Source organism: Arvicanthis niloticus, chromosome 18 (assembly GCF_011762505.2).
Source record: "Arvicanthis niloticus isolate mArvNil1 chromosome 18, mArvNil1.pat.X, whole genome shotgun sequence".
In the NCBI taxonomy this organism is placed as follows: domain Eukaryota; kingdom Metazoa; phylum Chordata; class Mammalia; order Rodentia; family Muridae; genus Arvicanthis; species Arvicanthis niloticus.
Window position 1 is genome coordinate 44,647,333 of NC_047675.1, and position 27,318 is coordinate 44,674,650.

At 46.7% G+C, this 27,318-nt stretch overlaps 1 protein-coding gene across 1 annotated transcript in view; it reads left to right on the top strand.

Annotated features, from left to right (window-relative positions):
• The window catches only part of Cdh13 (cadherin 13), a 1,011,337-nt gene that overhangs the window by 531,468 nt on the left and 452,551 nt on the right, over positions 1-27,318 (top strand). The window contains exon 5 of the mRNA XM_034522532.2: positions 25,281-25,433. Coding sequence (XP_034378423.1) covers positions 25,281-25,433 — 153 coding nt within the window. The remainder of the gene's footprint in view (positions 1-25,280; positions 25,434-27,318) is intronic.

Below are 27,318 nucleotides of genomic sequence, written 5' to 3' on the forward strand. Positions count from 1 at the left end.
TCCGTTCCTTCCCTTTTTTCCTCAAATGTTTAGTCAAATCCAGAGCTTCCGCTCACCGTTGACCAGCACTTTGTGGTTGAGTCTGCAGGTGATCATGACAAGAACAGGGTGCTCCATTAGAGAACTGGGCCCAGTTGTATGGTTTAGTCACAAAAGTGATGACAAACCAGCCTTCCGATTTCTCAGCGCCCTGAGGTTGACAGATTGGCACATACTCTGTAAATGTCACCAACTCCTACACCAGTCACCACTGCGTCCTCTCTATGGGATAAGTCTGGAAACTAATTATTGCCTCCCTTTTTTGCCCTACTGTCTAATGGAATAAGAGAGCTAATGCCTTTGCATGGGTAGTTCCTCTCATAAAACAGCATCTGGCCATGAGATCAGCACTTTAAGGGTTGTATTGTTTTATGGTTAAAGGCAACTGAGTTACATGGCTGGCAAGACCAAAGTTCAAACCCCCCTCTGCTGCCTGAGGCTTCCAGGGTGTGTTCTTGTTTGAGGCTTATTTCCACTTATTGTTTTGTTTAGTTTGTAACCAATTCTAGAACGTGCTAAGCACTGAATGAGGGTTGAGAAGCCTGGGATAAAAGTAGCCAGGAGTTTAAGTTCCTTGGTTGCTGAAGTCCCATGAGATGCTCCTGAAACCCAGGACCAGTGGAAGCTTGGCTGGAGTAGCCCAGAAATTGCTGACTGGGCTAGTCTGTTAGCTAAGCAAGGACCAGAATCCTCCATGTCTCTGCCAACTCAGCACTGAGACTACAAGCCTGCTTCAGAATTCCCAGCTTTCTCATATGGGTTCTGGGGATCCAACTTGAGTCATGGAGACTAATTACCAAGCCATTCATCAATGGTCCCATTTCCCCTCTAGAAGCTAGAATCTTCTATGTTTTTCTGTTTTATTGAGCTCTATTTTATTGCTAGTTGACATATAATAATTATGGATATTTATGGCTCTAGTTATGATGTCTCTTCTTGAGTATCCCCAAAATGCCAACCGAGGCAGGTGACATTAGCCCTGCTGACAGTTAGGAAAACACGGCTGGAGGCAAAAGTGGCTATGCAGAGCCAGGCTGGCCTACTTGAGTGCCTTGCTTAAGTACCTGAACCCAGTTCAGCCTGAAGCCGTGGGCTTGGCGGATGTGCACTGACCAGGAAATCTTTACCAGTTACTCTTTGAAGAGCCCAGGTAAATCTGTTCCCAATTTGCGGCTCAAGCTGAAGTACTATAGGAAGTGAGGTGACCGTTCTTCCCGCACATGAGGAGAATTACTACTACAGATTCCGTGCACATGGTAGATTGCAGAACAGATGGCTCCCTGTCTTCTGAGAGAAAACACCTTCCTATAAGAAAGCACCCAAAGTCAACCGCTAATAAAATATAGGGGATGCTAGTTCCTATGAGAATTAATGTAACAGAGGTTGATGTTGATGACAGGCTGGAGTTTGGGATGAAGGTGAAACACTGGGCAGGGCCTAAGGATGGACTGCAGTTGGGGTGGCAGTGGAGCTGGGGCTAGAGGAGGAGGAAGAGGTCCTTACCAAGAACCGGCAAGGGCGGCACAGCATGCATCTATCTGAGGAGTAAACCTGTCAGAGGAGAGGGAATGGAATTGCAAAGGATTGAGGAAGATGTACATCTAGAATGGTCTGGAAACTGCAAGGAGATCAGTGTAGCTGGGAAGACCAGGAAAGAGAGAGATAGGAGGCAGAAGAGGCATGTCAGGTCCTGAAGAGCCTTGTAAGTGGCCGTGACTGTGACTTTTCTTCCAACTAAGAAACAAAGTAGTGCTAGCTGTGCAGTTAGGGATGGCAGGCATGCTATGGTTTGTGTCATCATTCATCATTGGTCCCTCTGATGGACAGAGAATAGGGGGACACTATAGTCACTCGGGAAGTAACAGAGCTCAGCTCAGAGCCGGTGTGGGCAGAAGGAACAGAACGGAGACAGAACTTCCCTGGATCTGGTAGTTTGGGGTTTGAACAGGCTCGGCTCTGCTTCATAGGCATTGCTGTTTACCTGCAGGCTCTGGGCCTCTGTGAGGTCAATTCCAGTCCTTCCATCCCTTGCCTCTCTCCAGGAGAACCCTAAAGCTCAGAACACTGCTTCACACCCACACCAATCTTTGGCCTTCAGCCTGGCCCCTCCTACAGCATCCTGCTTCTACTCCAAATCCACAGGAAATGTTAAGTCTCTTGGAGTCTCTTATTACATAAGCATGAATATTATTAAATTTCCCATAAACTCAGATTTTGTCTATTTAAAAAGACAATGAATCTTTCCTTTTGGAAATTGAAGTGGTTAGGATTAATGACCTCCCATAAAGTTTTATCAGCAATTATTACGGTTTATTGTGCCTCTTTCAGCTGCTCGACCTGCCGTCTTCTCTTCATTCTCTTGTTTCTTGGGCCTGGGTTTTACTTCGCTGACCAAGACCTTGGGCCAGAAGGAGGTGAAATCAAACTGAGGCCAATGCAAAGCTGTATGTCTGACACTGAACAGATTTTAGACTTGGACACGGGTCGCTGACATTTATCCATCCTTGGTTAGTCATGTGAGCATGGTGACTTCTCAGTTCTCCAGAAATGTGTCCAACACACTTTGAAAGCAACTCAAGGCTCTATTTCAACAAAACACATTTATGGGCTTCTTTGCTTTGTGGCATATGGATATAAGTCAGAGCCTCCCTTTCTTTTGATTTGTTTTGATTCTGCATGTGATTTTCATTATAATTCTAGATCCCTTTCTGCCTTTAGGACCCAGTGAATTCCTAACTGTGACCTCTAAACCTCCCAACTACTCGGCTGTGGCCCAAGTCTCCAGTCTCGCCTCAACAATTGCTCCTTTGAGCAGAATATCAGAATTACTTTTTCCAACCCCTTCTCTATGCTCCTGGGGGTTGACATGCAAGTTTTAACTGTGAGATAGTCTCCTTTCAAAATTCTACCCCCAGTGGCCTTCTCGTGGTTGCCCCGACATTAAGAAAATGGGGTAAAATAACTGAGTAGCTGAGAAATGATTCTGACGAAACTCACGAATGATAGAAACCCACTCAGAGAGGTGAAGTCAGGGTCGGGCATGCACTGTACCCAACAGTCAGGACATCCAGGGCTGCAGCTGGATCCAGGCTTAAGCTGTTTGTAGTCTTTGCTTTGCAGATTGGCTGAGCTCCATTCCACCATCAATGGTTTTTCCCCCATGTGGTCACAAACAGCATCCCCCTAGCACATGACTACCCAGGCAAAAACATCTTCATCACCAGCTACGTCAGCCTTTGCCCTGAGAAAATGATTTGACGAATACCCATTCCTGAAGTCATTAGGTTGGTTCCATTTGGCCCAAAGTTCAATCCCCTGTGGGTGAAAACTACAAACAGTTAGACTTGCCTCTCACTATCTCCACTCAACAGACAGGAGGGCTGGTACAAGAAGGGTGCCAGGCTTACTATGTAAATGTGCGGTTGCCCTTCTCCATGGTTCTGCCTGGGCATAGGTGCCTGGGTAGTGCTGGAATTTCATTAAACAGAACTTGGCGTTTGGAGAGAGAGAGAGAGAGAGAGAGAGAGAGAGAGAGAGAGAGAGAGAGAGAGAGATCTCCCAACGTCTCTTTGCCATTGTGATTCTCTATCTCATGAGCACCTGCTGTAAGTTGCCACAGGTTGCTGGATAGTAAGTAACAAGTAACATGGTCACTGAGAGTCAATACTGCCCACGGGGATCTTGATCATTAGTGGGGAAGCCATCCCTTTAAATTACTGAGATTCATCCATGTATGTGCTTTTCTTCCATGCTAACAAAGAAAAGCAAGAAATGTCCCCAAGTGTTAATGCTCTATCTCTGGAATTGAGTTATTTTTCCAAGGCAATAAAATTTGAAGATTGCAATTAGTTAACCATTATGAAGACAGATCTTCAAATATTTCTCTCACTGTGGTGACATTTAAAATGCTTCCTGCTCCACCAAACAGCCCATTGGATTTTCTCTGTATCTTTTCATAATGGCTAATTGCAAAGCAATTGATTGAATCCCCCTTTGTTACTGTGTAATTTACTAAGTTGGCCAGAACAAGTGGCCTAACCATTTCTCGGCTTGCTCATTTCGGTCACCTAGAGGGCAGGCTTTGGGCTAGAGATATGCTTATTTGGTTAAATTCTTATAGATGATCGATCTGATTACTTAATGTAGTGATTTAGGACAAAGGTTCAATGGACACACATATCTAAGTGTCCGCTGGGGAGTCTCTTAACCTACATAAGCCTTGCTTTGGACTTGGAAGATAGAAACAAGATTCTACCTCATACAGTTTAAGGAAGGGTCATAGGATATGACTGCTTTTTACTCTTTGCATTTCATGTGTTTATATAATGTGTATTGATCATATATGCCACCCCCTTACGACATCCAGTTAGCATCCCCAGACCAGTTCCCTACTGATGTCATGACAGGTCCTCTTTTTCTTTCTTTCTTTATATTATCAAGCCCCCCCCCACCTCCGGTCAGGAGCTAGAGAAGTGACTCAGCATTGAGAAACATTTTTTGTTCTTGCAGCAATGTGGGTATTCCTAGCGCCCACATGGGATGGCTCACAACTGCCTGTAAGTCCTGCTCTAGGGGATCTGACACCCTCTTCTGGCCTCTGTAGGTATTATACACACATGCACAAACTATCTCCACATACAAATGCACATAATTTTTAAAGATTAAAATCTTTTAAATCCAGTTGACATTGCACATATACATATGGGTGTGTGGCCCATACTGAGCCACAAGGAACCTACCAGTGGTCACATCCCCAAAGGAGGGCCATGCCCTCCCTCGGGTGCCATGAGCTGCCAGTAGACTCTCAGCCAAGGGTGGGGCTCCAACCCCCACCCCTGCTGCAATTTTGACTATTTCTTGTGCTGATCACGTGTAGGTAGCCGCAGCTGCCACTGTGTATATCAACTTCAAGAAATTTGTTTTTCCTCTAGGTCAGCTGATGATGATGCAAATTTACAAGAGCTTGGACCAAATCCTTAACCTTCATGCCTCAGTTTCCCCAGTAGGCGAAATGAACATGAGAAAGTCACTGCCCATGTCTTAAGTTTCTCTGATGGTAGAAGTTGAGGGCAAACATGATGGAGGTGGGGTGAGGTGAGAGGGAACAGTGTGGGGACCGTGAGGGGACATGAGGATGAACCCAAAGGAACACTCATGCGTCCTCAGGCACTAACCTATATCCCACTGCTGAGGACTGTTTCTGGAACCTTCTCTGCCTTCCTTCCCTCCCAGAGACTCTCCTCAGAGTCTGATCTTGGGGATTAGCATTCAGGAACACAAAATGGCTGCTTCGTGTGCACAGTGGTGTTCTTCGGCCCCTACAGTCCACTCAGTCATGTCTGCCACATTGGAATCATCTCTATGGAGGATTGGGGACCGGTGAGGAATCCGGTGAGGAATAAAGGGACATGAGCCCTGAGCTGAGGTGTTGCCACCTTTGGAAGGATTCTCTGAATGATGCCGGTGTGTTTTCTTCACTTCTAGATGTTATCACAGGGTGATAGGTAGTGTATGCTGCTTCCCACAGTCCCCACCCATCTCCCACATCACACTTGGAGAAAAGTAATTTCCCCAGAGCTGAGTCCAAAGAAGAAACATAAATCCGGGTGGTGCAAAGGAACAGGACCAAGGTCTTCATAGCCATGGCTGCCTTCGTTAGCACAGAACCAGCAATTCCACGCTGCTGTCTCTGGGGGGAGTGGGGGGGGTGTTGAGCTGCAAGTGTGCGTGTGTGTGTGTGTGTGTGTGTGTGTGTGTTCACAAAGCCTCCTGCTACAGCCTTGGATTCAGAAAGTTGAGGGGTACTGAATGTGCCCTCACTTCTGGTAGCCTGAGCTGTGTATATCAAAGAAGCAGGCCCAGGCACATGGCCAGGGATTTGAGGGGAACAGTTGTTGCGCGTGACTCACAGGCGAGCACATCTCAGAGATGGGGATGTGGTTTTATTTGCAGTTTCCACGGTATAATCGTCTTCAACCCCAAACCACAGAAACCACTTCTACAAAATTGAAGGAAGACGCTGGCGTGGTGGTATATGCGTAAAATTCAAGCACTTGGGAGAGGCTAAGACAGGGGGATGAGAACTAGAAGCCATCTTGGACTGCAGAGTGAGCCCCTGTCATGGGGTTGGGGGAGAAATAGGAAGAGGGTGAGGAGGAAGAGGATCAGAAGGAGGAAAAAGAGACAGCAGGCACTCTGTAGATGCCTGGCTTCCCCAGGAGCGAAGGTGTGTGCATCTGCAGATAATAATGTGAACCCGTGGTGAGTGACAGGTGGCAGGCTGTCCTCAATGGCAGCTCTTCCCTAGCACTGCCCACCCTATCCCCCGCTGGCAAGCCTCCCATGGGTACCAGGCCCTCCTCACATCAGAGAGAGCTGAGGCTTAGAAAGATTTAGTAACAGTTTCTCCAAAAAAAAAAAAAATGGATAATAGAAATCTGAGAAAGAACTTGAACCTGGAGCTTGAGCCGAATGCTCTGAACCCCACCTCCGGGGGATGAAGCACAGATGGTTTGATTTCCCTCCTCTGAACTAGGAGGCAGCCTGTTCTTTCTGTGTAGAGCCTGTATTCTCTATAGGATGGGGAAAAAAGCACAGGGACTGAGTCTCAAGGCAAAGCAGACAGGTTCTGCCCCTCACTTCGAGCGGTGCACGTGCTCAAGAGTACTGTCCACACACAGAGCACGTCTGCACTCCCGTTTGGTCCACAGCATTGATTTAGTGTTACATCTGCCCCTCTAGCTTAGATCTCTGTCTGCCTCCACACTCGAGTGTTAAAGGGAAGCATTCGGCTTGAGGACCAGCAAGTCTCGATCTGATTGACAGCTTTGCCTGAAAAACCTGCTCTAATAGTTAAGTGTTCCACCTCCATCTTTGGAAATCAAGGCTGACACCGTCTGCTTCGATTACACAAGTCAGTGTCAAAATACAAAGCAAGGCCCCTGGGACATTCGTTGTCTGTCCCGCAGTGGTGACTTCTCACTCTTCTTGGCCTCGTCTCCCACGGAGTCCAAAAGGGATGGTCAAACAAGAACTCTGCCACAGAACCACAAGCTCAGTCCACACTAAGAGGGCTGAGATGCAGCCACCAGGGCTCCCCACTCTCTCCTCACATGGGGAGCCTGAGCATTCAGTTCTCAATGCAAGGATGATCACGGTTCACTATTAGCAGCCCGGCCCAGCATGGTTTTAGAAGCAGAGGCTTTGTTTTCTTTTCTCTCCCCGGAACGAGACTTCCATTACAGGAAAAGGCAGAAACTTGATTAGGAAGGATAGAGACTCAAATGGAACTGTGTCAGGTCTCTGAGCAGCCATGAGTTATCCTGCTCGGAGGATATTTCTCACTCCATTCAGGGCTCCCTCCGACGACAGCCATCCCTGTCGTCAAAACAAAAGGCAGCTCATTGAGGCTGGTCAATTTTGCCCTTTGCTTTTCTTGGATAAAAAGAAAATGACTTAACTAAATCTTCTTTTCTTTTCGGATGAAAGGGGACTTTAAGGAAAAGCAGTTTAGTAGCGAATAACTGGCCTGAGGTAAGAGAAATTGAAGTAGGTTCCACTTAGCCACCTTCTCTAGTTGGATACTGGGCAAGGTGGCAGGGGGGTGGGGATGGGGGTGGGGGCTGAGAGCAGGTCTGTGGTAGTAACAGCATCGGGCCAGCCACCAACACAGACATTGTCATTCTCAGAGAAAGCAGGGATGTTCTGTAGCCTTCCTTGGCTTAACTGATGGGTCCCCCTCCCTCCCTGATACACAATCTCATGCCTTGATGGAATTTCCAAGCTAACTGTGGTAGTGTTTTTCATGTACAGAATGCAAAATCTATGTAAGGCTGACTGAAGAAAAATAACCATAGGAAGATGATTCCTTCTCTGTGTTTGAGTCCTCCCCACACACACACCTTTGAAGACTTGGCTTAAAGGACAACCCCAAATGCAGAGTATCTTCGTCCTCCTGGGGAAGTGTTTGCAGTAACTTTATTCAGTGTACAACTAAGACAGTCACATGCTGGACATTATAGGTATGGTTGCCACACACCTATTTCAAATTTCGAGCAGCTGTTTGAAAAGAGATGTTCCGTAAGGATAAGTAACATGCCTGCGGTGTCATACATAAAGACATATAACAGGGGATGTTTATGCTTAATGTCATTTCTGCTAAAGTCTCAGCAAGGATTTCTATAGTCATGCGAGCTTATTCTAAAATGTATATAAAAAGCACAGACCTGGGAGAGTTAAGCAACCCAGAAGAAGGTCACATTAGGAAATTAAGAGTAATGGTGCCATGGTGACAAGTCAAGACGGTGTTGTGTAGTGGAGGGACAAACACAGATCCTTGAAGCTGGACAGAGAGCCCAGGAAAACACCCATACAACATGTCCAGGTAGCTCTTGGTTTCTATTGTTGTCTGCTTTTTGGCATAGTGCCGCAAATAGCCCAGGCTGGTCTTAAGCTCATAGTGCGGCTCAAACTGGTTTTGAACCCCTGATCCTTCCACCTCCACTTTCTGGGATGACAGCCATACATCACCGTGCCTGGCTTTGCCTTGTGTATGGCAACTTGGGAAGATCTTTAGGGGATTACCAACAAGCATAGCACAAAGTCACAGTGTGAGATACCCTTCACCTGACATTCTCTAAATGGTGAAATGATGGAAACTGAGGAGAAATGACTGATTGCCAATATGAAGATATGAATAAAGCAGTGGATAGACAGATGTCAGAGGCTCGCACAGACAAATGGCACTCCAGAGAACTCTGAACAACACCAGCCATCCAACAACACTGGATGTTTAAAAGGTGGCATCCTGCTGCCCACGGCGTGACGAGATAGCACTCTCAGGGAAAATTGAGTAAATGAGATTTCTTACAATTACATGTGAATCTACAATTATTTTACACATGAAGATGAAATGATTGAAACTGCATTACGCAGCTGTGTGGATTTAAAAGTCTAGAAGGGAGGCAAGTAGCTGTAACTTTGCCAGGTGTGGTGGTACACACCTCTAAGCCTAGCACCCAGAACTCAGGAGGCAGAGGAGGATGGATCTCTGTGATCTCAAGGGCAGCCTGGTCTACAGAGCCAGGTCCAGGCCAGCCAGGGCTACATAATAAGATGCTGTCTAAAGGAGGCCAAAAGAGTCTAAGCAGTGAAGTAGAGCCTGGGCATCTGCTGCTTCTGCTTTGACTGTAACTTCGTTGTGGAAAGAGAAGAATAAGAAAACTTGATGTCGTTTGTAAAGTCCATTTCTATCTCAGTTAGAGTTGTACTACAGAGGACAGACACCATGGCCATAGCAACTCTTAAAAAGGACAACATTTAATTGTGGATGACTTGCAGTTTGAGAGATCCGGTCCAGTATCGTCATGGCGGGAAGCATGGCACATATGATGCTGGAGGGACTGGCTGTTCTACATCTTGATCCATAGACAGGAAGAGGAGATTGTGTGCTACACTGGGTGGAGCTTAAGCGTAAGAGACCTCAAAGCCTGCCCCAACAGTGACACACTTCCTCCAACAAGGCCATACCTCCTAATCGTGCCACTCCCCACGGGCCAAGCACTTAAACACATGAGTCTATGGGGTCCACACCTCTTCACACTACCACAGTCATCAAGGATAATTTAGGATCCTGTTAGTCTAAAGTTTAAAAGTTTCCTCTACTGTTCCTCTCATGTACTACAAATGTCAAGATATATTTTACATGGGTACACACACACACACACACACAGGATCTGTTCTACAACATGGTGGGGGCCATGCTCAAAGCTCCATGTGGGCAGTCTGAGGCTGGCTACACACTGATCCCCACGCAGTTATCCTAAGCAGACATTTGACCTGAGAGGGCTGGGAAGGTCAGGCCACTTACGGTTTCTCGTCATGATTCACATTCCAAATTTAGTGCAGATCGAAAGCGCATGGTGATGGGTAGTTTAAAAGATCGGTGTTGACAATATCAATACTGGGACTGGCACTGCCGGCAGCTTATTTCATCCCCCCACCCAGCTGTGTGACCCCCATCCTCTGAGGCAGGCATCATTTGAGGGACCCAGAGTGTAGGACTGGAGATACTGAGTATACTGCCTGCTGTTTTAGATCAGGTTCTGAAGCACATAAAGGATTCAGCTCCTACCTCCCCTTAGGAGAGGAATCCACCCGGTATTAATATTTTAGAAATACTGGAAGGTAGGAGAGGGGTCATTAGTCATTGCCAGCACCTCGTGGTACTAAAATTAAATAATGGATTTTTTTAAAGACAGAATTGCCAGAGTCGTGGAACTATAAAAAATATCCCTCTCTCGAGGATGCTGCATTTTTTTGCTTTTATCTTTTCTTCTCCTCTTGAGAACACTTTGATTTACTTCTGTGATAAGCTTATAACAACCAGGGAAGTCTGGAGGCAGAATGAGCTGGGTTGGGAGCACAAGGGTCAGGCAGCTTACAAATGAGTGTATGTGAACATGTTCACCTTCAGTGGGAAAGTGTCAGGATTGAACACGCGTGTCGACAGGCACACATATGTGTGAGTTCACACATGCACAGGCACATGTATACATAAAGGCCAGGCCTCTGGGCCTGTAACTATGAGATCCAAAGGGGACTGTGGGCTTGGGTTTTCTTCAATAGGAACCTTTCAAATACGGGACAGCCACCTCTGCAAAACATTCAAACTCTGGGTATAGAAGATTCTAGCACCCGTAGGACCTTCATCTGGGGTTCTCAATTGACATGGGTCATCTCAAATATTCCCATACCTGGTCCTACCCTTAACTGTGCAACTGTGGCAGACAAAGGGCTTCCCATACTAGGCCTATATACCTCGATGTGAAACAGATACCGGAGCCACCCTGGCGGCTTTTCACCTGGCCTCTGTGCAACACCTGACATTTAGAAGGCTCAGTTAAAAACAGTTATTATTGGGATTGCAGCTTGAAGCTGCTTCAAAGTCTTAGTCGTAAAATCATTTTCCCTGACTTTTCCCACCTTGTTCAGAAATACAAAACAAGGGTTTGTTAAAGCCAGAGCATGCGCTGTTCTCCGAGCCCCTGAACTTTAAGCAACAGGGATGGTGGATGCTGTCGGGTACCTGCACAAACGGAGAGGAGGAAAAGGAGAGGTGTCTCACCCAGCTGAGGTGGGGAAAGTGGCCATGCTGGGTTCAACAGAGGTCCTCAGACCTCTTTCTTCACACAGGGTGGGTCCACAAGGTTAGGACCACATCAAGTTGTTTCAGCCTGGTTAGATCTCAGTGGTTGGGAGGTGAAGCTCATACCGTCTCTGCTGTCAGTGGCTTTGGCAGTTTCTCTAGATGTGTACCACTTGGTTTTTCTCCTGTTGCTATTCTTTCCAGGATACACAAGCTGCACCTCCTACACCAGATCTCCAAGTTGCCAACTGTTCACCAAGCTTTGGTTTTACTAAAAACACAATTCTCCCTCTCCTCTCTCTCCTCTCTCTCCTCTCTTCTTTGTCTTCTCCTCCTCCTCCTCCTCCTCCTCCTCCTCCTCCTCCTCCTCCTCCTCCTCCTCCTCTTCCTCCTCCTTCTTCTTCTTCTTCTTCCTTCTTCTCCTTCTCCTTCTCCTTCTCCTTCTCCTTCTCCTTCTCCTTCTCCTTCTCCTTCTCCTTCTCCTTCTCCTTCTCCTTCTCCTTCTCCTTCTCCTTCTTCTTCTTCTTCTTCTTCTTCTTCGTCTTCTCTCTCTCTCTCTCTCTCTCTCTCTCTCTCTCTCTCTCCCTCTCCCCCCTCTCTCTCTGTCTCTCTGTCTTGTGTCCCCTATCTATACATCACCAGGGTCATCCACATATCTCAATGGGACAGAACCTGCCATAGAGCTAAAGCTGATAGGAAGTGATCACCCATGCTGTATGACATTATTGTTCCAGAGAAAATAGTCACATGACTTGAGAGGACCCTGCAGGCCACAATCAGGAGACGTCCATGTATGATGTATCCCCCGAACTCCTCAAGGCTTTTGTTGGCATGGACTCTTGTTGACATTCTCTAGGTAAAACAACATTTAGGAGGCTATAGTTTCAGTGGGGGCGAAGGTGTTCATCCAAAATGACCACAGGTCATCCATGACTTCCTAACATTGGTGCAGCAAACTGTTTTGTTCTTTAAAGCATTTGTGTGCTTGTGTGTACATGTGTATTATGCATACGCAAGTGTGCAAGTATGGTTTGTATGTGTTTCATTGGGATTGTTGAATTACATCGGACTACTCAAAATGACTCTCTGAGATCCCAGGGGCATATTTCTGAACCGAAATTCAAGAAACAGGGCTGGTCTTTGTCAGAAGTTGATCAATCATCCTTAAACCACGGTGGCCATTGTTTGTCAGCCTCATTCACTTTCTTGTTTGACGATAGTGTCCCTGGCTTCAGCTTTTATTTACATGACTTTGTTATTTATTAACAAAGATTTGAGTGTCTATCATGGGCCATGCAGTGTCCACAGTGGTAAACAGAACAGAACTCTTGATGAATGTGGGTCTTTATGTTTAAGCACTTAATAACAGACAGTGAAGATAACGGAGCAGTTGCTGGGGGTTCTGGGAAGAATAAAACAGACTGAAGAGCATAGAGGACGAGGTGCAATGAAAGACACCGTATCTTTACTAAGGTAATCACTGGTCCTCACTGAGGTGATCCAGGTACAGGGAACTCTGAGGAGCAAGAGGATAATGAGACCCACAGATGGCCACCATATTGCTGAAGTAATGGCCTGAGGGTGGGACTGTGATATTTTGCTATATGAGCACAGTTGGGCTAACAACAGGCGGAATAACAATATGAAGGCATATGGACAGAAGCAGCCATGGTGTAGCATGGACAGGAGTGTTTACTAGCCATGGGGTGTGCCATGTTTGAACGTAAGCACATACGCAGGCACTCACTGTGCCCTGAGTTTTTCCTGTTAGCTTTCTTTGTTAGAGACTCTGTATATGGACTGGTAGGATGCCTCCAAAATAGCAGACTCAGGACTCAGCATCCCATCCCTCTCCATCCCAACCCTAGGCTTCCAAAAGAAATGATCTGGTCCAACTAGACAGCTTTGCTTTTGCATAGGAGCTTCTGGATCATCAGAGGGCAATCACAGAGCCAGGCCTGAGGGTGACATTTTTAACATGATATTCTAATTTATTTGAAATTTCATACATCTATATTTTGATCATAACCTTCCATGGCTACCTCCCTCCAACTCCCCTGTGTGCCCATCACCACATCTCCCCTTCAACTTCATTTCCTTTTTGTTATCGTTTCTGTTACTGTTAATAGCCCCTGAGGCCAAGGGTGTTCCCATCCACTGAGTGTTGGGAAACCTACCAGTATTGACTTCTCCAAAGGAGAATGACTCTCCCTTCCTTTACAGCCATCAACTATCTATATCTCTGGACCTTGGGGGGCTTTTTCCACCCATGTGCATGGCATTTGCAGGTGGCAGAAGTAATGGCTACATGGCAGAGGATATGGATGAAGGACGTAGGGGAGATGTAGTAAAGATTAGGGGTTCAAAGAAAGGCAGGAAGGTAGCTGTGGAGAAGCTGAATGCATTGCCGAGGAGACTCAATCCTCTCCTGATATCAAGGTGATGAGGGTCTGGAGAGATTTAAATCTGGATGCTATCTAATTATGTGAGAGTGTGGCAGCTTTGGAGAATCTGAAACTGCAGAGCTGTGGATGAACCCTTCCCACAAAGGAATGGGCAGAGCGGAGCAAGAATGCCAGGCTTTCGAGTGAACATGATTGACACTTTATTTGCTTTAGACACTGCTTATTTTCCAAGCCTCAATCTTACACAAAATTAGGGGATAGGAGAAAGGAGGAGGAGGAAGAGGAGGATGAAGAGGAGGAGGAGGAGGAGGAGGAGGAGGAGGAGGAAGAGGAAGGAGATGAGGAAAGAAGAGGAGAAAGGAGAGGAGGAGTAAGAAGAGAAGGGGGAGGAAGGTGAGGAAGAGGAGGAGGAGGAAGAAGAGGAGGAGGAGAAGGCAGTGTTGAAAGTCTCGGTACAACAGTAGCCAACTTGAATCTCCAGGGAGAACTGGTTCAATTGTTCCTGTTGATTACTTCCAAGTGGGAAAGGCTCCAGGTTCATAATGCTGATTTTGTTAAGTTGCTTTCTCTGAACTGTGGTTCAAATGAGTGCATAAATATTTGGCTTAACCTTTCTCTGGGAACTGTAAAAAAAAAAAAATACTGATGGAGGAGATGGGATCAGAGAAACAGAGGGAAGGAAGGTTGGCAAGTCTGTAAGATGCTTGGTGTGTATATTTCAACTTTGTCCAGGGGCCTGAATAATTTATTTTCCCTTTAGATGGCAGAAACCTTCAAATCATGCCACTGCTCTGACAAAGCTCAGTAGGGGAGGGGTCACTGAGAGAATTTAAGGATGATGCTGCCAGGAATTTGATGTACAGAGTGGTGACCCTTTAGATGCATATAAATCTGGGAAGTGAGACTTTGAGGTCCTTCGTTCTTGCTTTGCCAATGACATGGGCCCAGGGCGAGCATTTCCACTCAGTCTCCATGGAGAAAGTGTGAGGCGGGGGGAGGGGGGGTCCACTTTTGGAGTTCAGTCATTAGTACAGGACGTCACGCCCATGGTTCAGGTCCCCTGGATGTTCTTAGCCAGTTCAATCCCTGTTTTCACCACTTCCCTGCCTCTGGGTTTCCCAACTTGCTTCTCAAGTGCAAAGGCACATGGTGATGACTTCCTATGAAGCTCTCTGACGATCTCAGTACCCACTGGAGACTGAAAACACTCCACTAGCTCCCAGAGGTTTACCCACTGGATCCTCTGACGTCCCAGACTCAGCACGCTGTTCTTTCTCAGAGGCACCTGAAGGTGTCACCTCCTCAGGAAGACCTTGCGATTCATTCATTCTAGGCCAGTGTGTGAGCAATCATTCTGTTTCTAGACCTGGCTCTTGATGCCTTCCCCCTGATGGCTGTGAATGCCATTGAACACCTACAACTTACATCCTCACCCAATCCTCTCCTCTCCGTGCCCCTGTTACAGGAAAGACAGACTGAAGGAACCTGGGTAAGATGCCTTGTACCGGGTCCAAATGCCTCTCTCCAGATGTTAAAAATCCAGAACTTAACATTTAAAAGCAAGGGCAAAGAGGAGATGAGGCATCATGCCACCCGTAAGAAGTATTCCTAGAAGCAGATAAGTGCTGACCACATGTCCTGGTGAGAGAACCTTGTTCACAGTAACAAAGACACACAATTAGCACTAAGTCCACGCACACCCTCATGTGCCCATCCCTCCTACATGTGCCCAGAGCCTTTCATCTCTCTCCTGAGAGCCCAGCGACTCCCCTCAGTAGTTCTCAGAAACCCGCCTCCTACCCTCAGTCTGTTTGTGCCTCTTAGAAGCATAACTATGCAGCACACACGTCCCTCTGTGACAGCGTCCATCGGGTCTCTGAGTCACCTTCCTTTCCAAAGCTGACTGTGTGCACTGTGATTTACTTATGCGTTCGTCTACTGGACCCTTGAATTTCTTTTTAGCTTCTGTATGTAATGCTGCCAAATGCTCTCTCTTCTCCTGTGTCTGTCCATGAGTCATTTATAAAAGAAATCCTGCAGCTAGCCAATACTACTAATAATACTAATACTAATACTAATACTAATACTAATAATAAAAATTCTGAAAAGTATAGCAGTATTGCTGTGGAATAAATCGAAAGCAAAACCCTTGTGGATCCATGAAAATAAGAAATGGCACTGTGAAGATAAATAAAATAAATTCCTACATCCTTCGATGCGGTGGTTTGAATGAGAATGGCCGCCATGGGCTTATATGTTTGAATACTCAGTTCCCAGTTAGTGGAACTATTGGGGAAGGATTAGGAGGTGTGGCCTTGTTGGAGGAGGTGTGTCACGGGGGGGTGAGCTTGAGAGTTCACAAGCCCACACCTTCCCAGTACTCTCTCTGCTTCCTGCTCGTGGGTCGGTTGTAAGCTCTCAGCTGATGCTCTAGCCGCCTGCTGGCATGCTTTTGCTTTACCATCATGGACTTACAAATTGCCTTGGTTATCACATGTAATCACAGCACTAGGAAATTAACTAAGACCCACACACAACCCACCAAAACACTTGTAAGCCACCAGAAAAAAAAAATGTAGAGGAACAATTTTTTTTTAAACTCGTAAACATTGAATCCCAGAGAACTCAGCCCAAGCCAGACTTCACTATAGCCTTTAACGTGAGCATTCTAAAATCGGAAGAGAAGAAATGCAGTTCTGGAAGGCTAATGGATGAGGCTATGGACAGAGAGCAGGATGTTTCCTCTTCTTGTGGTCCTAAGCTTCCATTTTCCTTCCCAGGGGCTCCATTCCTTTCCACTGATCCTTAGAAAAGTTGCTTATGCTGGTGGGGGACCATCTGATAGCAGTCCAAGATCTTCTGAAGGCTCAGATCCACACAGTGGCAGTCAGCCATCTTCGGTGATAGCCTATTGCTTCTGACCAACATCTCAGTACTTCCAGCGTGGGATTTGCTTTAGTCTTCTGATGTCCTAGTTAGGGTTCCCATTGCTGAGATAAAACACCATGACCAAAAGTAAGTTGGAGAGAATCTGAAGGCCGAGGCATCCTTAGCTACATAGTGAGCTGTAAGCCAGCCTGGGTGTCTCGGCCAGGGTTAGTGACTATTGCTGTGATGAAATGCTATAGTGACAAACAACTTGAGGAGGACAGGGTTTAGTTGGATCCTGCATCCGCATCACTGTCCATCTCTGGAGGAAGTCAGAACAGGAACAAGAACCTGGAAGCAGGAGCTGATACAGAGGCCGTGGAGGGGTTCTGCTTGCTGGCTTGCTTGACATGGCTTGCTCAGCCTGATGTCTTATACAGCCCAAGACCAGCAGCCCAGAAACCCTAAGGCTTCAACTTTCTTTTTACTTCACTCTTCCTTATGATACAAAGTCTCATTGTCCAGGCTGGACTTGAACTCACTCTGTGGCCCAGACGGGCTTGAATTTGTAACATAGGTGACAGAACCCATGTTACCAGGTCTGACTATCTTCTAGTTTACTTAAAGGTGTTTACTTAAAATCCTTTTTCAAATTATAAAGATGGTGGGAGAGACCAGGTCCCTCTGTGACTCCTGCCAAATCCCAGGAAAAGAGGAATGCAGAAATGCTGATGGAGGCATGCACACACAAACACACATGAGGGAGGGACAGAGAGAGAGATTGGGACAATAGGCCTTTACTTTTAATTTGTGAGTTTATGGAGCATTTTGCAACCACATAAAAACACACAGAGAAAGTTGCAGTTCTTTACTTAGAGCCTTCATCTAATGTCTCCTGTGCCTTAAGCCCAGAAAAAAAAAAATGTGAAAAGAAGACATGAGCAGCCAGGGGCTCTCTGCCATACCCACAAGAGTCGGCCCTCTCTGTCTCAGGGGAGGGGACGAAAGCTGGGGCCCAGAGAAGCCTCTAGGGAGCAGAGCAGAGGAAGCAGTCATGGGTGGGTGGTCACCCTGGCCCTTAGGTCAGAAGATAAGAATGGATCAGGTCCTCAGAAGACATGGCGAGAGCCAAATCCAGCTTGTATAGGTTGAGGGAGAGTGAGAGCAGATCCCAACTGGAGAAGCAAGTGGAAACACACCTGGGGTGGTTCCTGGGCTTTTATCCTGAAAGCGTAAGGGTAGTCATGACAGTGCTGGCCTGAGAAGGAGCCTGACCACACTTGATGTGTGTTAAAACGATCATTGTTGTCCCACAATGGGAAGGGAGATGAGAGACATGGAGCCGCTAAACCATAACTCAGGTGTTTATTGAACACCTACTGTATACTTTTCTAGGCAGAGAAAGAAAAGAGACATCTCCAGAAGTATTGTCAAGCGTCTGATGATGGAATTCACCAGCAGGTCAGGCTAGGAGCTACCATGGCAGAGCAGACACCTAGAACTTAGACTACATAGTTCTGGTACATTCTGTATATTTTCCATATGTAAATTTAAGGCAGCCATTGCCACTACAATTTTAAAAGAATAAATGTAAGGAGGCGCCGGAATTTGCTATTTAAAATCACATTCAACAGGCCACAAAGGTGGCTCAGTGGGTAAAGGTCTGTGGCCTGCATGTCTGACCACTTAAGTTTAATCACCAGGACCCAAGATGGAAGGAAATAACCAACTCCTGAATGTTATCGTTTGACCCGCACATATATGCTGTGGCACATGTAGATGGACACACACATACAATACATATATAACATACATACATACATACATACATACATACATACATACATACATGATGCATGCATACATAAGTGTAATGAGTATGTTTTATAAAACACTGAAACCAGGAGTGTGAGAGGGGAGTGTCCTGTGCTGCATTTGAGATATGAAGAAAGGCGATAATCACATCAGAGCACACTCTGAACACACACACAGTATTAGCATTGACCCCTTAGTGCAGTCAGCACTGCAGGCAGGAACATGGGAAAAGTGTGCTCTTTCCATGGCCTTTCTGAAAGCCTAAAATTATCCCTCTTCAAACTATTTATATGTGTCCACATATACACATAGTAACTATGCACTTAAATGACACCTGTAATTTAAGCCCTCGGAGGCAGAGGCAGGAGGATTGATACAAAGTAGAGGCCAGCTGGAGCTATTTTATAACCTCCATAGAAAAGAAACACACACGCACACACACACACACATTCATTCACATACAACCACATGCATGAACACACATACAGGAACACATAACACAGGCACACATACACCCCCCCACACACAACCCCATGCATGAACACACACACAGGCATAACACCTGCACATGCACACAATCTCATTTACATACACTCACACACACAACCACATATACAACAACACACACATACACAACCACATGCATGAACACTTATGGGCATAACACATGCACATGCACACACATTCACACACACACACAACCACCTGCATAAACACACACAGGCATAGCACATGTGCACATACACACACATACACACACACACATGCACACACTCAACCACACATACACTCACACATACACAACCACATGCATAAACACACGGGCATAACACATTCATACAAATACACTCACAACCACATGCATGAACACACACACACACAGGAATAATGCACTCACATATGCACACACACCAAAAGCCAGTATCTTAAATACACACCTGTCTCACTGGTTGTTTGCAGCAGAACATGATGATAAGAAAGAGCCTTGGCAGGGAAAAGCAGAGAGGCCTTTGGTTTCTAGTGTCAGGACCCTGGTTCTAGCCCCCTTCTGCCACCTGTGCAGCCAGCCAGAAGTCTCTTTCCCCAGGGACACAGCAGGGCTCTGAATGCAGTTTCTAGGCCCTCTGGGCAAGTTGGCACCTGGGGTCCTCATTCTTTCTCATCATTAACTCTTTTCCCCATTCTAACTCCAGAAGGAGAAAAGAAAAAAAAAATCCTGCTGTGCAGAGAAGTGTTGAAATACAAAGGATAATGGCCAAGCCCACTAATTGCAAACCGGCAGCTCTGCGAAGTTATGGATATTAACAGCTGCTGAGGCTGGCCTGTGGGGTTGATTCTGGCCAGAGGACTGAGTCAGACGGATGGGAGAGCTACATGAGGCCACATCTGGGTGAACCAAAGGAGCCCTGTGCACCTCTGTAAGGGCGACCTGGAAATTCTTGAGCTGCAAACACCAACGGCTTAGAGACACATACAGCAGGCCAAGTGTCTCTCTTGCTCAGTGAGGCTGGGTGGCCCTGAAACTTCAAGCATTCCTCAAACATTGGAAGACAGTGGCTGGGTGTTGTGTGACCCTGTTCCAGGAGAGACGTGAGCAAACAAACCAAAGTAATGACCCTGAAAGCCGGCCTTGGGGAGCCAGGGAGTTTACTAGGGTAACTAGGAGGGGTGTTTGTAAGGAGCTGCTTGTGGGGGTGCAGATTTTAAAAGGCAGTAGCAACTTCAAAAGGTCCACCCCAGTGTAGGTGGATGGCGAGTCTCAAAAGGTAGACCCTGGGAGGTGTCTGCGTAACTGCAGGCAACTGGGCGCATTGAAGAATCTCCTCCAGGCAACCCCAGCTGGTCAGCATCCTCCTGGAACAGTTAGTTCTCTTTCTTTGTCCTTCTGAAGGGGTCCTTGTGCATCTTCTAAGTCTCAGCTCTCCCAGTTGACATTTGTTCAGAAGCTAAGTCTCATAAGCTGTCCGGTATTGTAATAATTCTCTAACCCCAATATGTCCGTGTAAAAAAAAAAAAAAACATATAACTCAATTATAATATTTATAAGCTGCATGCCTATAATGTGCAGATATGCCACTACACTACTCTATTCCCCAGCTATGAGATCTCTTGTTGCTTGCAGCTTCCCCAGGCCGCGTGGTTTTGCTTCATCTTCCTTCCAATCACAGGCTCTAGCCTTTATTTGACCAGTTAAAATGAGAAGAAGGTTCACATGAGATCACCAGAGTACTTAAGTGATCCACTCCTCTTGAAGAAGCAGAATTACATTCAAAATACAAACAGCACCAGGGCCATCCATAACACTTTGTTCTCTCTAAGATGCGATACTTCAACCATGAGGAAATCGCTTCACAATTTCAGTCAGGGACCTGAACTTCCTCATCAGCCTATTAATGAAGACCAAGGAGGAACCCAACACATGCAGTCCACTATAAATCCGAAACTCACTCTGAAACAAAAATTCTTTTTACTTTTTTTCTTTTGTTTCTTTGTTTCACTCTCTCTTGCGATTTTCATTCTGTAGCTCAATCTTGTGGTTCTCAAGTCTGCATTTTGTAGACTGCAATGTCAAATGATGAAACTCAGCAGAGTCACCCAGTTTTCCCTAAAGAGTGTCCCCAATTCCTGTGCTTTCTCTCGAAGCTCCTCTAAGCCCCACTGCCTGTGACACAGGTGGAACTGGTGGGCTACACCTTAGAGAGGTGCCCACTTGGCTTCACTGAGCTCCTGGGAAGCAGGCTGGAAGAGTCTCCGCTGTCATTCTGTTTAAGACAGAAGGTGACAAACAGACCTGGCTGTTTCAAAAGAAGCTTCCAAAAGGCGGTAGTGGGAACCCACTTCAGTGAGAAATGTGTGGGCCAGGGACGGCAGTCTGTCCACGGAAGACAGAGTGGTGATGGACCTCTAGCTTGATTGAGTGTGCAGCAGGGACAGAGGGAGCAAAGCAAGCAGGGCCAGGGCAGGAGGCATGGAGACTCGCATGTCCCCTAGTCCAGGCCATGCTGATGCTTACCAGGAAGCACACCTCAAGAGATGCTCTTGTTGATAGCTCGAGCCCCCGCGGGTGAGCAGGTGTCCCTTGTGCCTCAGTGTTCTGGGAAAGCTATACTAGGCTGTAGGTGTTCCTTCAACACACACAGCTCTGACGACTAGAGGCAGGCTCCAGGCATAGATTAAAAAGCTGGGTTCTGAGAGGAGAGGAGAGGAGGGGAGGGGAAGGGAGGGGAGGGGGGGGAGGGGAGGGGAGGGGGGGAGGGGAGGGGAGGGGGGGGAGGGGAGGTGGGGGGGGGAGGGGAGGGGGGAGGGGAGGGGGAGGGGAGGAGAGGAGAGGAGAGGAGAGGAGAGAGAAAAGAGGAGGGGAAGAGATGAAAGAGAAAAGAGAGGAGAGGGAGAGTGAGAGCGAGAGAGCAAGAGAGAGAGAGAGAGAGAGAGAGAGAGAGAGAGAGAGAGAGAGAGAGAGCTGAGCAATGCTACGCTGGCGCCCAGCACTGGAGGCTTACTCTGCCCCTGGAGAATCAGTCCTTTTGATCCACGGGCAGTCACTCATTAAACAGGGCCCTCTCCCTGGAAACTCTGCCTCCATAAGGCCAAGTGGTTCAAGCGGTCTGAGAGAGAAGGAGGCACTGGCCCTGACCTTGTCGGTACAAGGAAAAGTCTCCCCGGGAGAGTTTCCAAGTCTAGAGTTCAGCTTGCTGTAGAGATGTCTGCCCCCAGGAGGCACATTGCGCTTTGCTTCTTCCAGAAGGTTCTGGGTCCCCTCTCTGAACAAAGGGAGATGGGAAAAGAACAGAGAGCACAGAGGGCGGCTCTTCCTGGTTGGTCCTCACCCCAGCCCGTGTGCCGCAGGCCAATGGAAACAGGGCCCTACCTCAGAAGGGGTTACTCCCCAGCTGCCGAGGGACACGGACACGGTGTTCATTGATTCAGGCTGTCTTCTGGGTTAATAGGGCCCGTCTCGAGTGTGCCGACGGGCAGAAAGGGGACATGTGAATGCACATTGGAGAGAAAGTGATATAAATGAGGATCATCCAAGGGTCCCAGCTGTCCCCGGCTACCTTGCTTGGACCATCACTCCCAGGACCGGAGAAGTTGGTGAATTTACTTCTTTAAAATGTCAGTCTATTTCCTTAGAAATGGATTTAATTTTATTATCTGGCTAAGATGCTTTTTATGCCTGGAAGGATCCATCTCACCCATGAGCAACAGCATGATTTTATTGCAAGTATTGCTATCGGAATTATGGTGGTTAGCCCTGATTTATCAGCGCCCGGTCTGTGTGCTTCGTTTATGCTTTAGTTTGGGGGTTTTGTACTGAGAACTAAGCCTAAGGCCTCAAGCGTGTTAGGCAAGGACTCTGTAGACGCCCTAGCCCTCTTTTTATTAATATTTTTATTGATTCTTTGTAAATTTCCCATCATGCACCATTCCTCATCCCTTCATATCCACCCTCTGCCCTTGCAACCTCCCCACTAAAAGAAAATGAAACTATGTTAAATTTTAATATGCTTATACTTATATTTTTAATTATTCTTATTTATTTAATATTAAATATTATGTAAATATAATATATAAATGTTATAGTAAAATACAAATTGTATATATTAAATATTTTATTTAATATATGTGTGTGTGTATATATGTGTGTGTGTGTGTGTGTGTGTATACACATATATATTCGTGGAGGTTGCGGTATGTCACACAGTACACCCTTTTGCCCAAACAGCTTCTGCTTGCAAATGTTCATTGCAGTGAGTCATTGGTCTGGTTTGAGGCCTCTGGCTTCTGCTACACCCTCAGTACTGGGTCCTCACCATGACACCCCCTAGGCTATCCTGTTGTTACTCTGTGTCATGGAGATCCTGCAGCTTTGGATCTGCAGATCCAAAGATCTGCAGAACCGGCCCCTTCACATGTTCCAGCAGTTCATGGATGGAGTGGTTGATGGGGCGGGCCAGCTCAGAGCCCTGGACCTGTGATGGGGTAGAAGCTGAGCTGCTTACCCTGTCAGCTCTCCTGTACCCAAGGCACCAGGGCCGGCTCTCCAGCTTTGCCCAGGCAATGGACAGGGCCAGGTCTTCCTCTCTCACAAGCTTCAGGCCTGCTCACCCAAGCCCCTAACCCTCCTTTTAAAGTTACAGTGTGTGATAGGGTCTTACCAAGTTGCTCAAGCTGTCTCTAAATCACTCTGGAACATTCAAGCTTTGAATTTGAGATCCCTCTCCCTCAGCTCCTGTGTGGCTATGATTATAGGCCCTGCCACCATGCCCAGCTATACTGTCTCTTTAAATCCTCAACCTCCCTCCCCACTCTCTCCCCCAAACTAAATGATGATTGTCCCCATTTTTTTTACCTGATGAAATTGGGAACAGAGGCCAAGACCTGTATTTGAAAATAGGGCTGTAACATGTTTGCATGAAGGCAGGCATGTATTTGCTCAGCTGGACAATATGGCGGGCCCTGGTCTCAACCACAAGGCCAAGAAGCTGTGGGTCTTTGACCTTTCAAAGACTCTAAGCAGGGGATGGGGGCTCAAAAAAGGACCTGAGATGAGTTAACTCCAGTGAATCACGATTAAAATGTCTTTTTTGTCAAAAAAAATATCATGTGTCTTGTTATTGATCCTATTTTTCATTAATCTTATAAAGTCACACAGAGATAATTGGTGTTTAATTAAAACCTTAAGTATATTTCAGTAGAGAACATTTTTAAATGATGAAAATGAAAACTCAAGGAAACCTAACGGTCTTGTGGAATTGTTTTGGTGTGCCTCAACTGGTCCTGCCAAGTAACCGCCATGATGCTCACCCTACCTTAGACACTACTGCCACCTGGTGCCTGAGTGCAGAATTGCAGGCTTGGTACTTGCACTGCCTCTGGAGGGTGTTGACTTACATAGACACCTGCTCTTGTATGACGCCGTTACAGCTGGCTGCACATCAGCCTTCTTTTATCTGCGCCTCCCCAGTATCTGCTGTGTTCATGGCCTTTAAGCTGATTTTGTTATAACCAGATTAACAATGGCAGCTCTGATGACACAGCGACATTAGATATGGATGAATATGATTTCTGAGTGTGACTCAGAACTAGCTTGTACAAACACCAGCCTCCCCACTCTTTAACTGCACAGATCCACACGCCCTATTTTGACCTTCATATTTTAACCCTTACCTTCCCTCAACTCTCCTCTTCTCAGAGTGTGCTCACGACTCGCCGTTTCTGAAATTTTCTAGGTCTTCCCCCGCTTGCCTGCTGCTTCTGATGTTACTATTCCTTATGATCAGAAGAACCTCCCTCTATCTTTAACTTCTGAACTTAGTCTTCAGACACCAGACCAGGGTCAACCGTCACAAAGGGCAGTGCTGCCCAGCTCACTGCTGGAGATGGGAACAATATGGATTTGAATCTCATTTGTATCTGTTTAAGAGCAGTGACCAGAACCAGCTTGCTTAATACTGTACAGCTGTGGTCTTACCCATTAAACAAACAAACAAACTCAGAATTTTTTTTATAAGTCACATTCCCAGCACCATTTAAAAGTATAAAGAGGTTCAGGAGAGTCGCTCAGCAAAGCCGGGCACCCAGGGGAGCCTTGAAGCATGTGGGAACTAGCAACAAAGGTGTAAACCTTGCTCAGTGACTGCCCAGTGTGTGACTGGTGCTAAATGGCTTCGGCAGTTAGCCTTGCTTGCAGAGAAAACCAAATCTCTTTTCTCCATTAAAAACAATGCAAGTTTCCTCATCACCCGCCCACCTTGCTCCATTACCCAAGGTCTCTCTGATATAGCTAAGTTTCCCCAGCTGTAAGTCACAACCATTTGCATGAACCAGATTAAGTGATGATGCTATTTTTCGGCAAGGTTGCTTTTGGCTAATCTTGGTTGATCGGGCAGCTTTGTACTGGCACCTGACACTAGTGGGTTGGTCACCAAGGGGTGTCGGGGTGTCTTCGATGGGCTTTCTCCGTGCCCTTCAGACAGTCTTAAATGTCACTTTGTTTCTCTGAACAGGTTGTCGATAGTGACAGACCCGAAGGGTCCAAGTTCCGGCTCACCGGGAAGGGAGTGGATCAAGACCCTAAAGGAACTTTCCGGATCAATGAGAACACAGGAAGCGTCTCCGTGACACGGACCCTGGACAGAGAAACGATCGCTACTTATCAAGTGAGTTCTGGGTGCCTGCTCACCCCGTGTATAGAGATATGGATTTCAGAGTGATTTTTTCCCACTGAGCCAATTATTTCTGTGCCTCATCAAACCCGAGAAAGTGTGGCTCGAGGTGCTTCTGGGAGAACAAAAGTGGAGCATAACAGTGAGGGGCCCCTAGCTCATCAGCAGAGCTACCGGGCCTGTGCCACAATTTGGGTTGTAGAGACCAACCAGAGAGATCCCGGAGGGGGAGACCAAAACCCCGAGGCCAAGCCTGGCTTTCAGAGGCCTGTGGCTCTGACTAACCGTGATAAGTACAAACCCTCAGAGGAGATAATCCTGCTTTTAGACATTTATCCTGATGAAATCTGGAGGAGTTAGTGCAGTTTTGTACTATGTAGGTCATGGTCCTTAGAGTGGAGCATTGCTAAGGAGAGAGCTGCAGGAGAATGCTTGCATCAGGGTGTTGACGAAGGCTGCTTCCTGCAGCAGCTAAGATACCACACAGGGGGCTGGAGTGGGAGCAAGCACTTGCTGCTCTTCCAAGGTCTGACTTTAGTCGCCAGTAGCCATGACAAGCAGCTCACAACCACCTATAACTCCAGCTCCAGGGGAGCCAGTGCCCTCTCCTGACCTCCACAGGCGCTGTATGCGTGTGTATGCACACACACACACACACACACACACACACACACATACACACAGAGAGAAACAGAAAACAAATCTTTAAAATATCTGCAAAGAAGTATTGTGTTGAAACAGAGTAGTTACATGGAAATATTAAAGACAAAAAACCAGAAGACGGGCACATATGGTGTCCTTGTTATGAAATGCTCGCACGCATTAGGACAGGTGTGTCTTTAGAGCCGCGGTAAAAGAAAAATCAAGGAAACGTATAAAATGAAATACCCAGATGTGAACAAAAAAATAAATACAGAAAAAGTCACTGATGCTTAGAATGGGCATCTCCTTGGGAACTCTGGGAGTCATTTCATCGCCATGGTTGCTCGTAGAGGCTGCGCAAACCACGAACCCTCTGTGAATGTACTCTGCGCCGGGGACTTGTTTTAAGCATGTAGTTTGTTTCATGTAATTCGATTCTCAGAACAGTTGATAAGTAAATTATATTACCATCTTATTTTCTAATGAGGAAATAGCGTTTGACTTGTGACTAACGGAGCGCTTGTTTGTTGCCAGCTGGGATTTCAATCCTGGGGGCCTTCTCCCTAGTTTGGGCTCTTCGGTAGGTGTCATGCAAATGGTTCCATCCATCGATTAAAATCATGTAAAAAGGAGGAAAAAGGAGAAAAATCGGGGTGAGTGGGTTGTGTTCGAGGCTGTGGACTTCGTATTTGACCCCCTTGCCCATTCATCTTTTCCTGTGTGAATCTCAGTAAAGAAATGTCAGGCCATGGTCACGGGAGGCATTGCTGCTGGCCACATGTTGTGCTGTGTGGTCCTTGTCTGCTAGCAGGTTTCATGTCTCCAAGCATCATGGGTCTTGGTCCCAGGAAGATGGACGCCTCCAAGTTCTTTTACCAAGGGCTTTCTGCACCTTTTATGAACAGGAGAAAGCGCTGGTCAGCATGTACCGAAGGCGAACTGTCTGCACCAAGGGGAAGTCTGGCTTTTGGAAAAATTTGATGCCAGGCCCACAGGAGTCATGCATTGACTGTAACAATAACCAGGAAGGACTTGGCCTGTGTCTGTGAGAGGAGAGGCCCCATCTTCTCTCCCCACACCTGTCATGCGATATACGTGAGGTTGCAAAACCAAGGAACGGAGGCAGGGTCTGGTGGATTCGATCATTTCTGAGCTCAGTGGCTAAGAGTTCAGGGATCAAGAAAACAAACTAAGAAACAGCAACCCTGTCACACAGATCTTAGCAGCCATGTTTCTC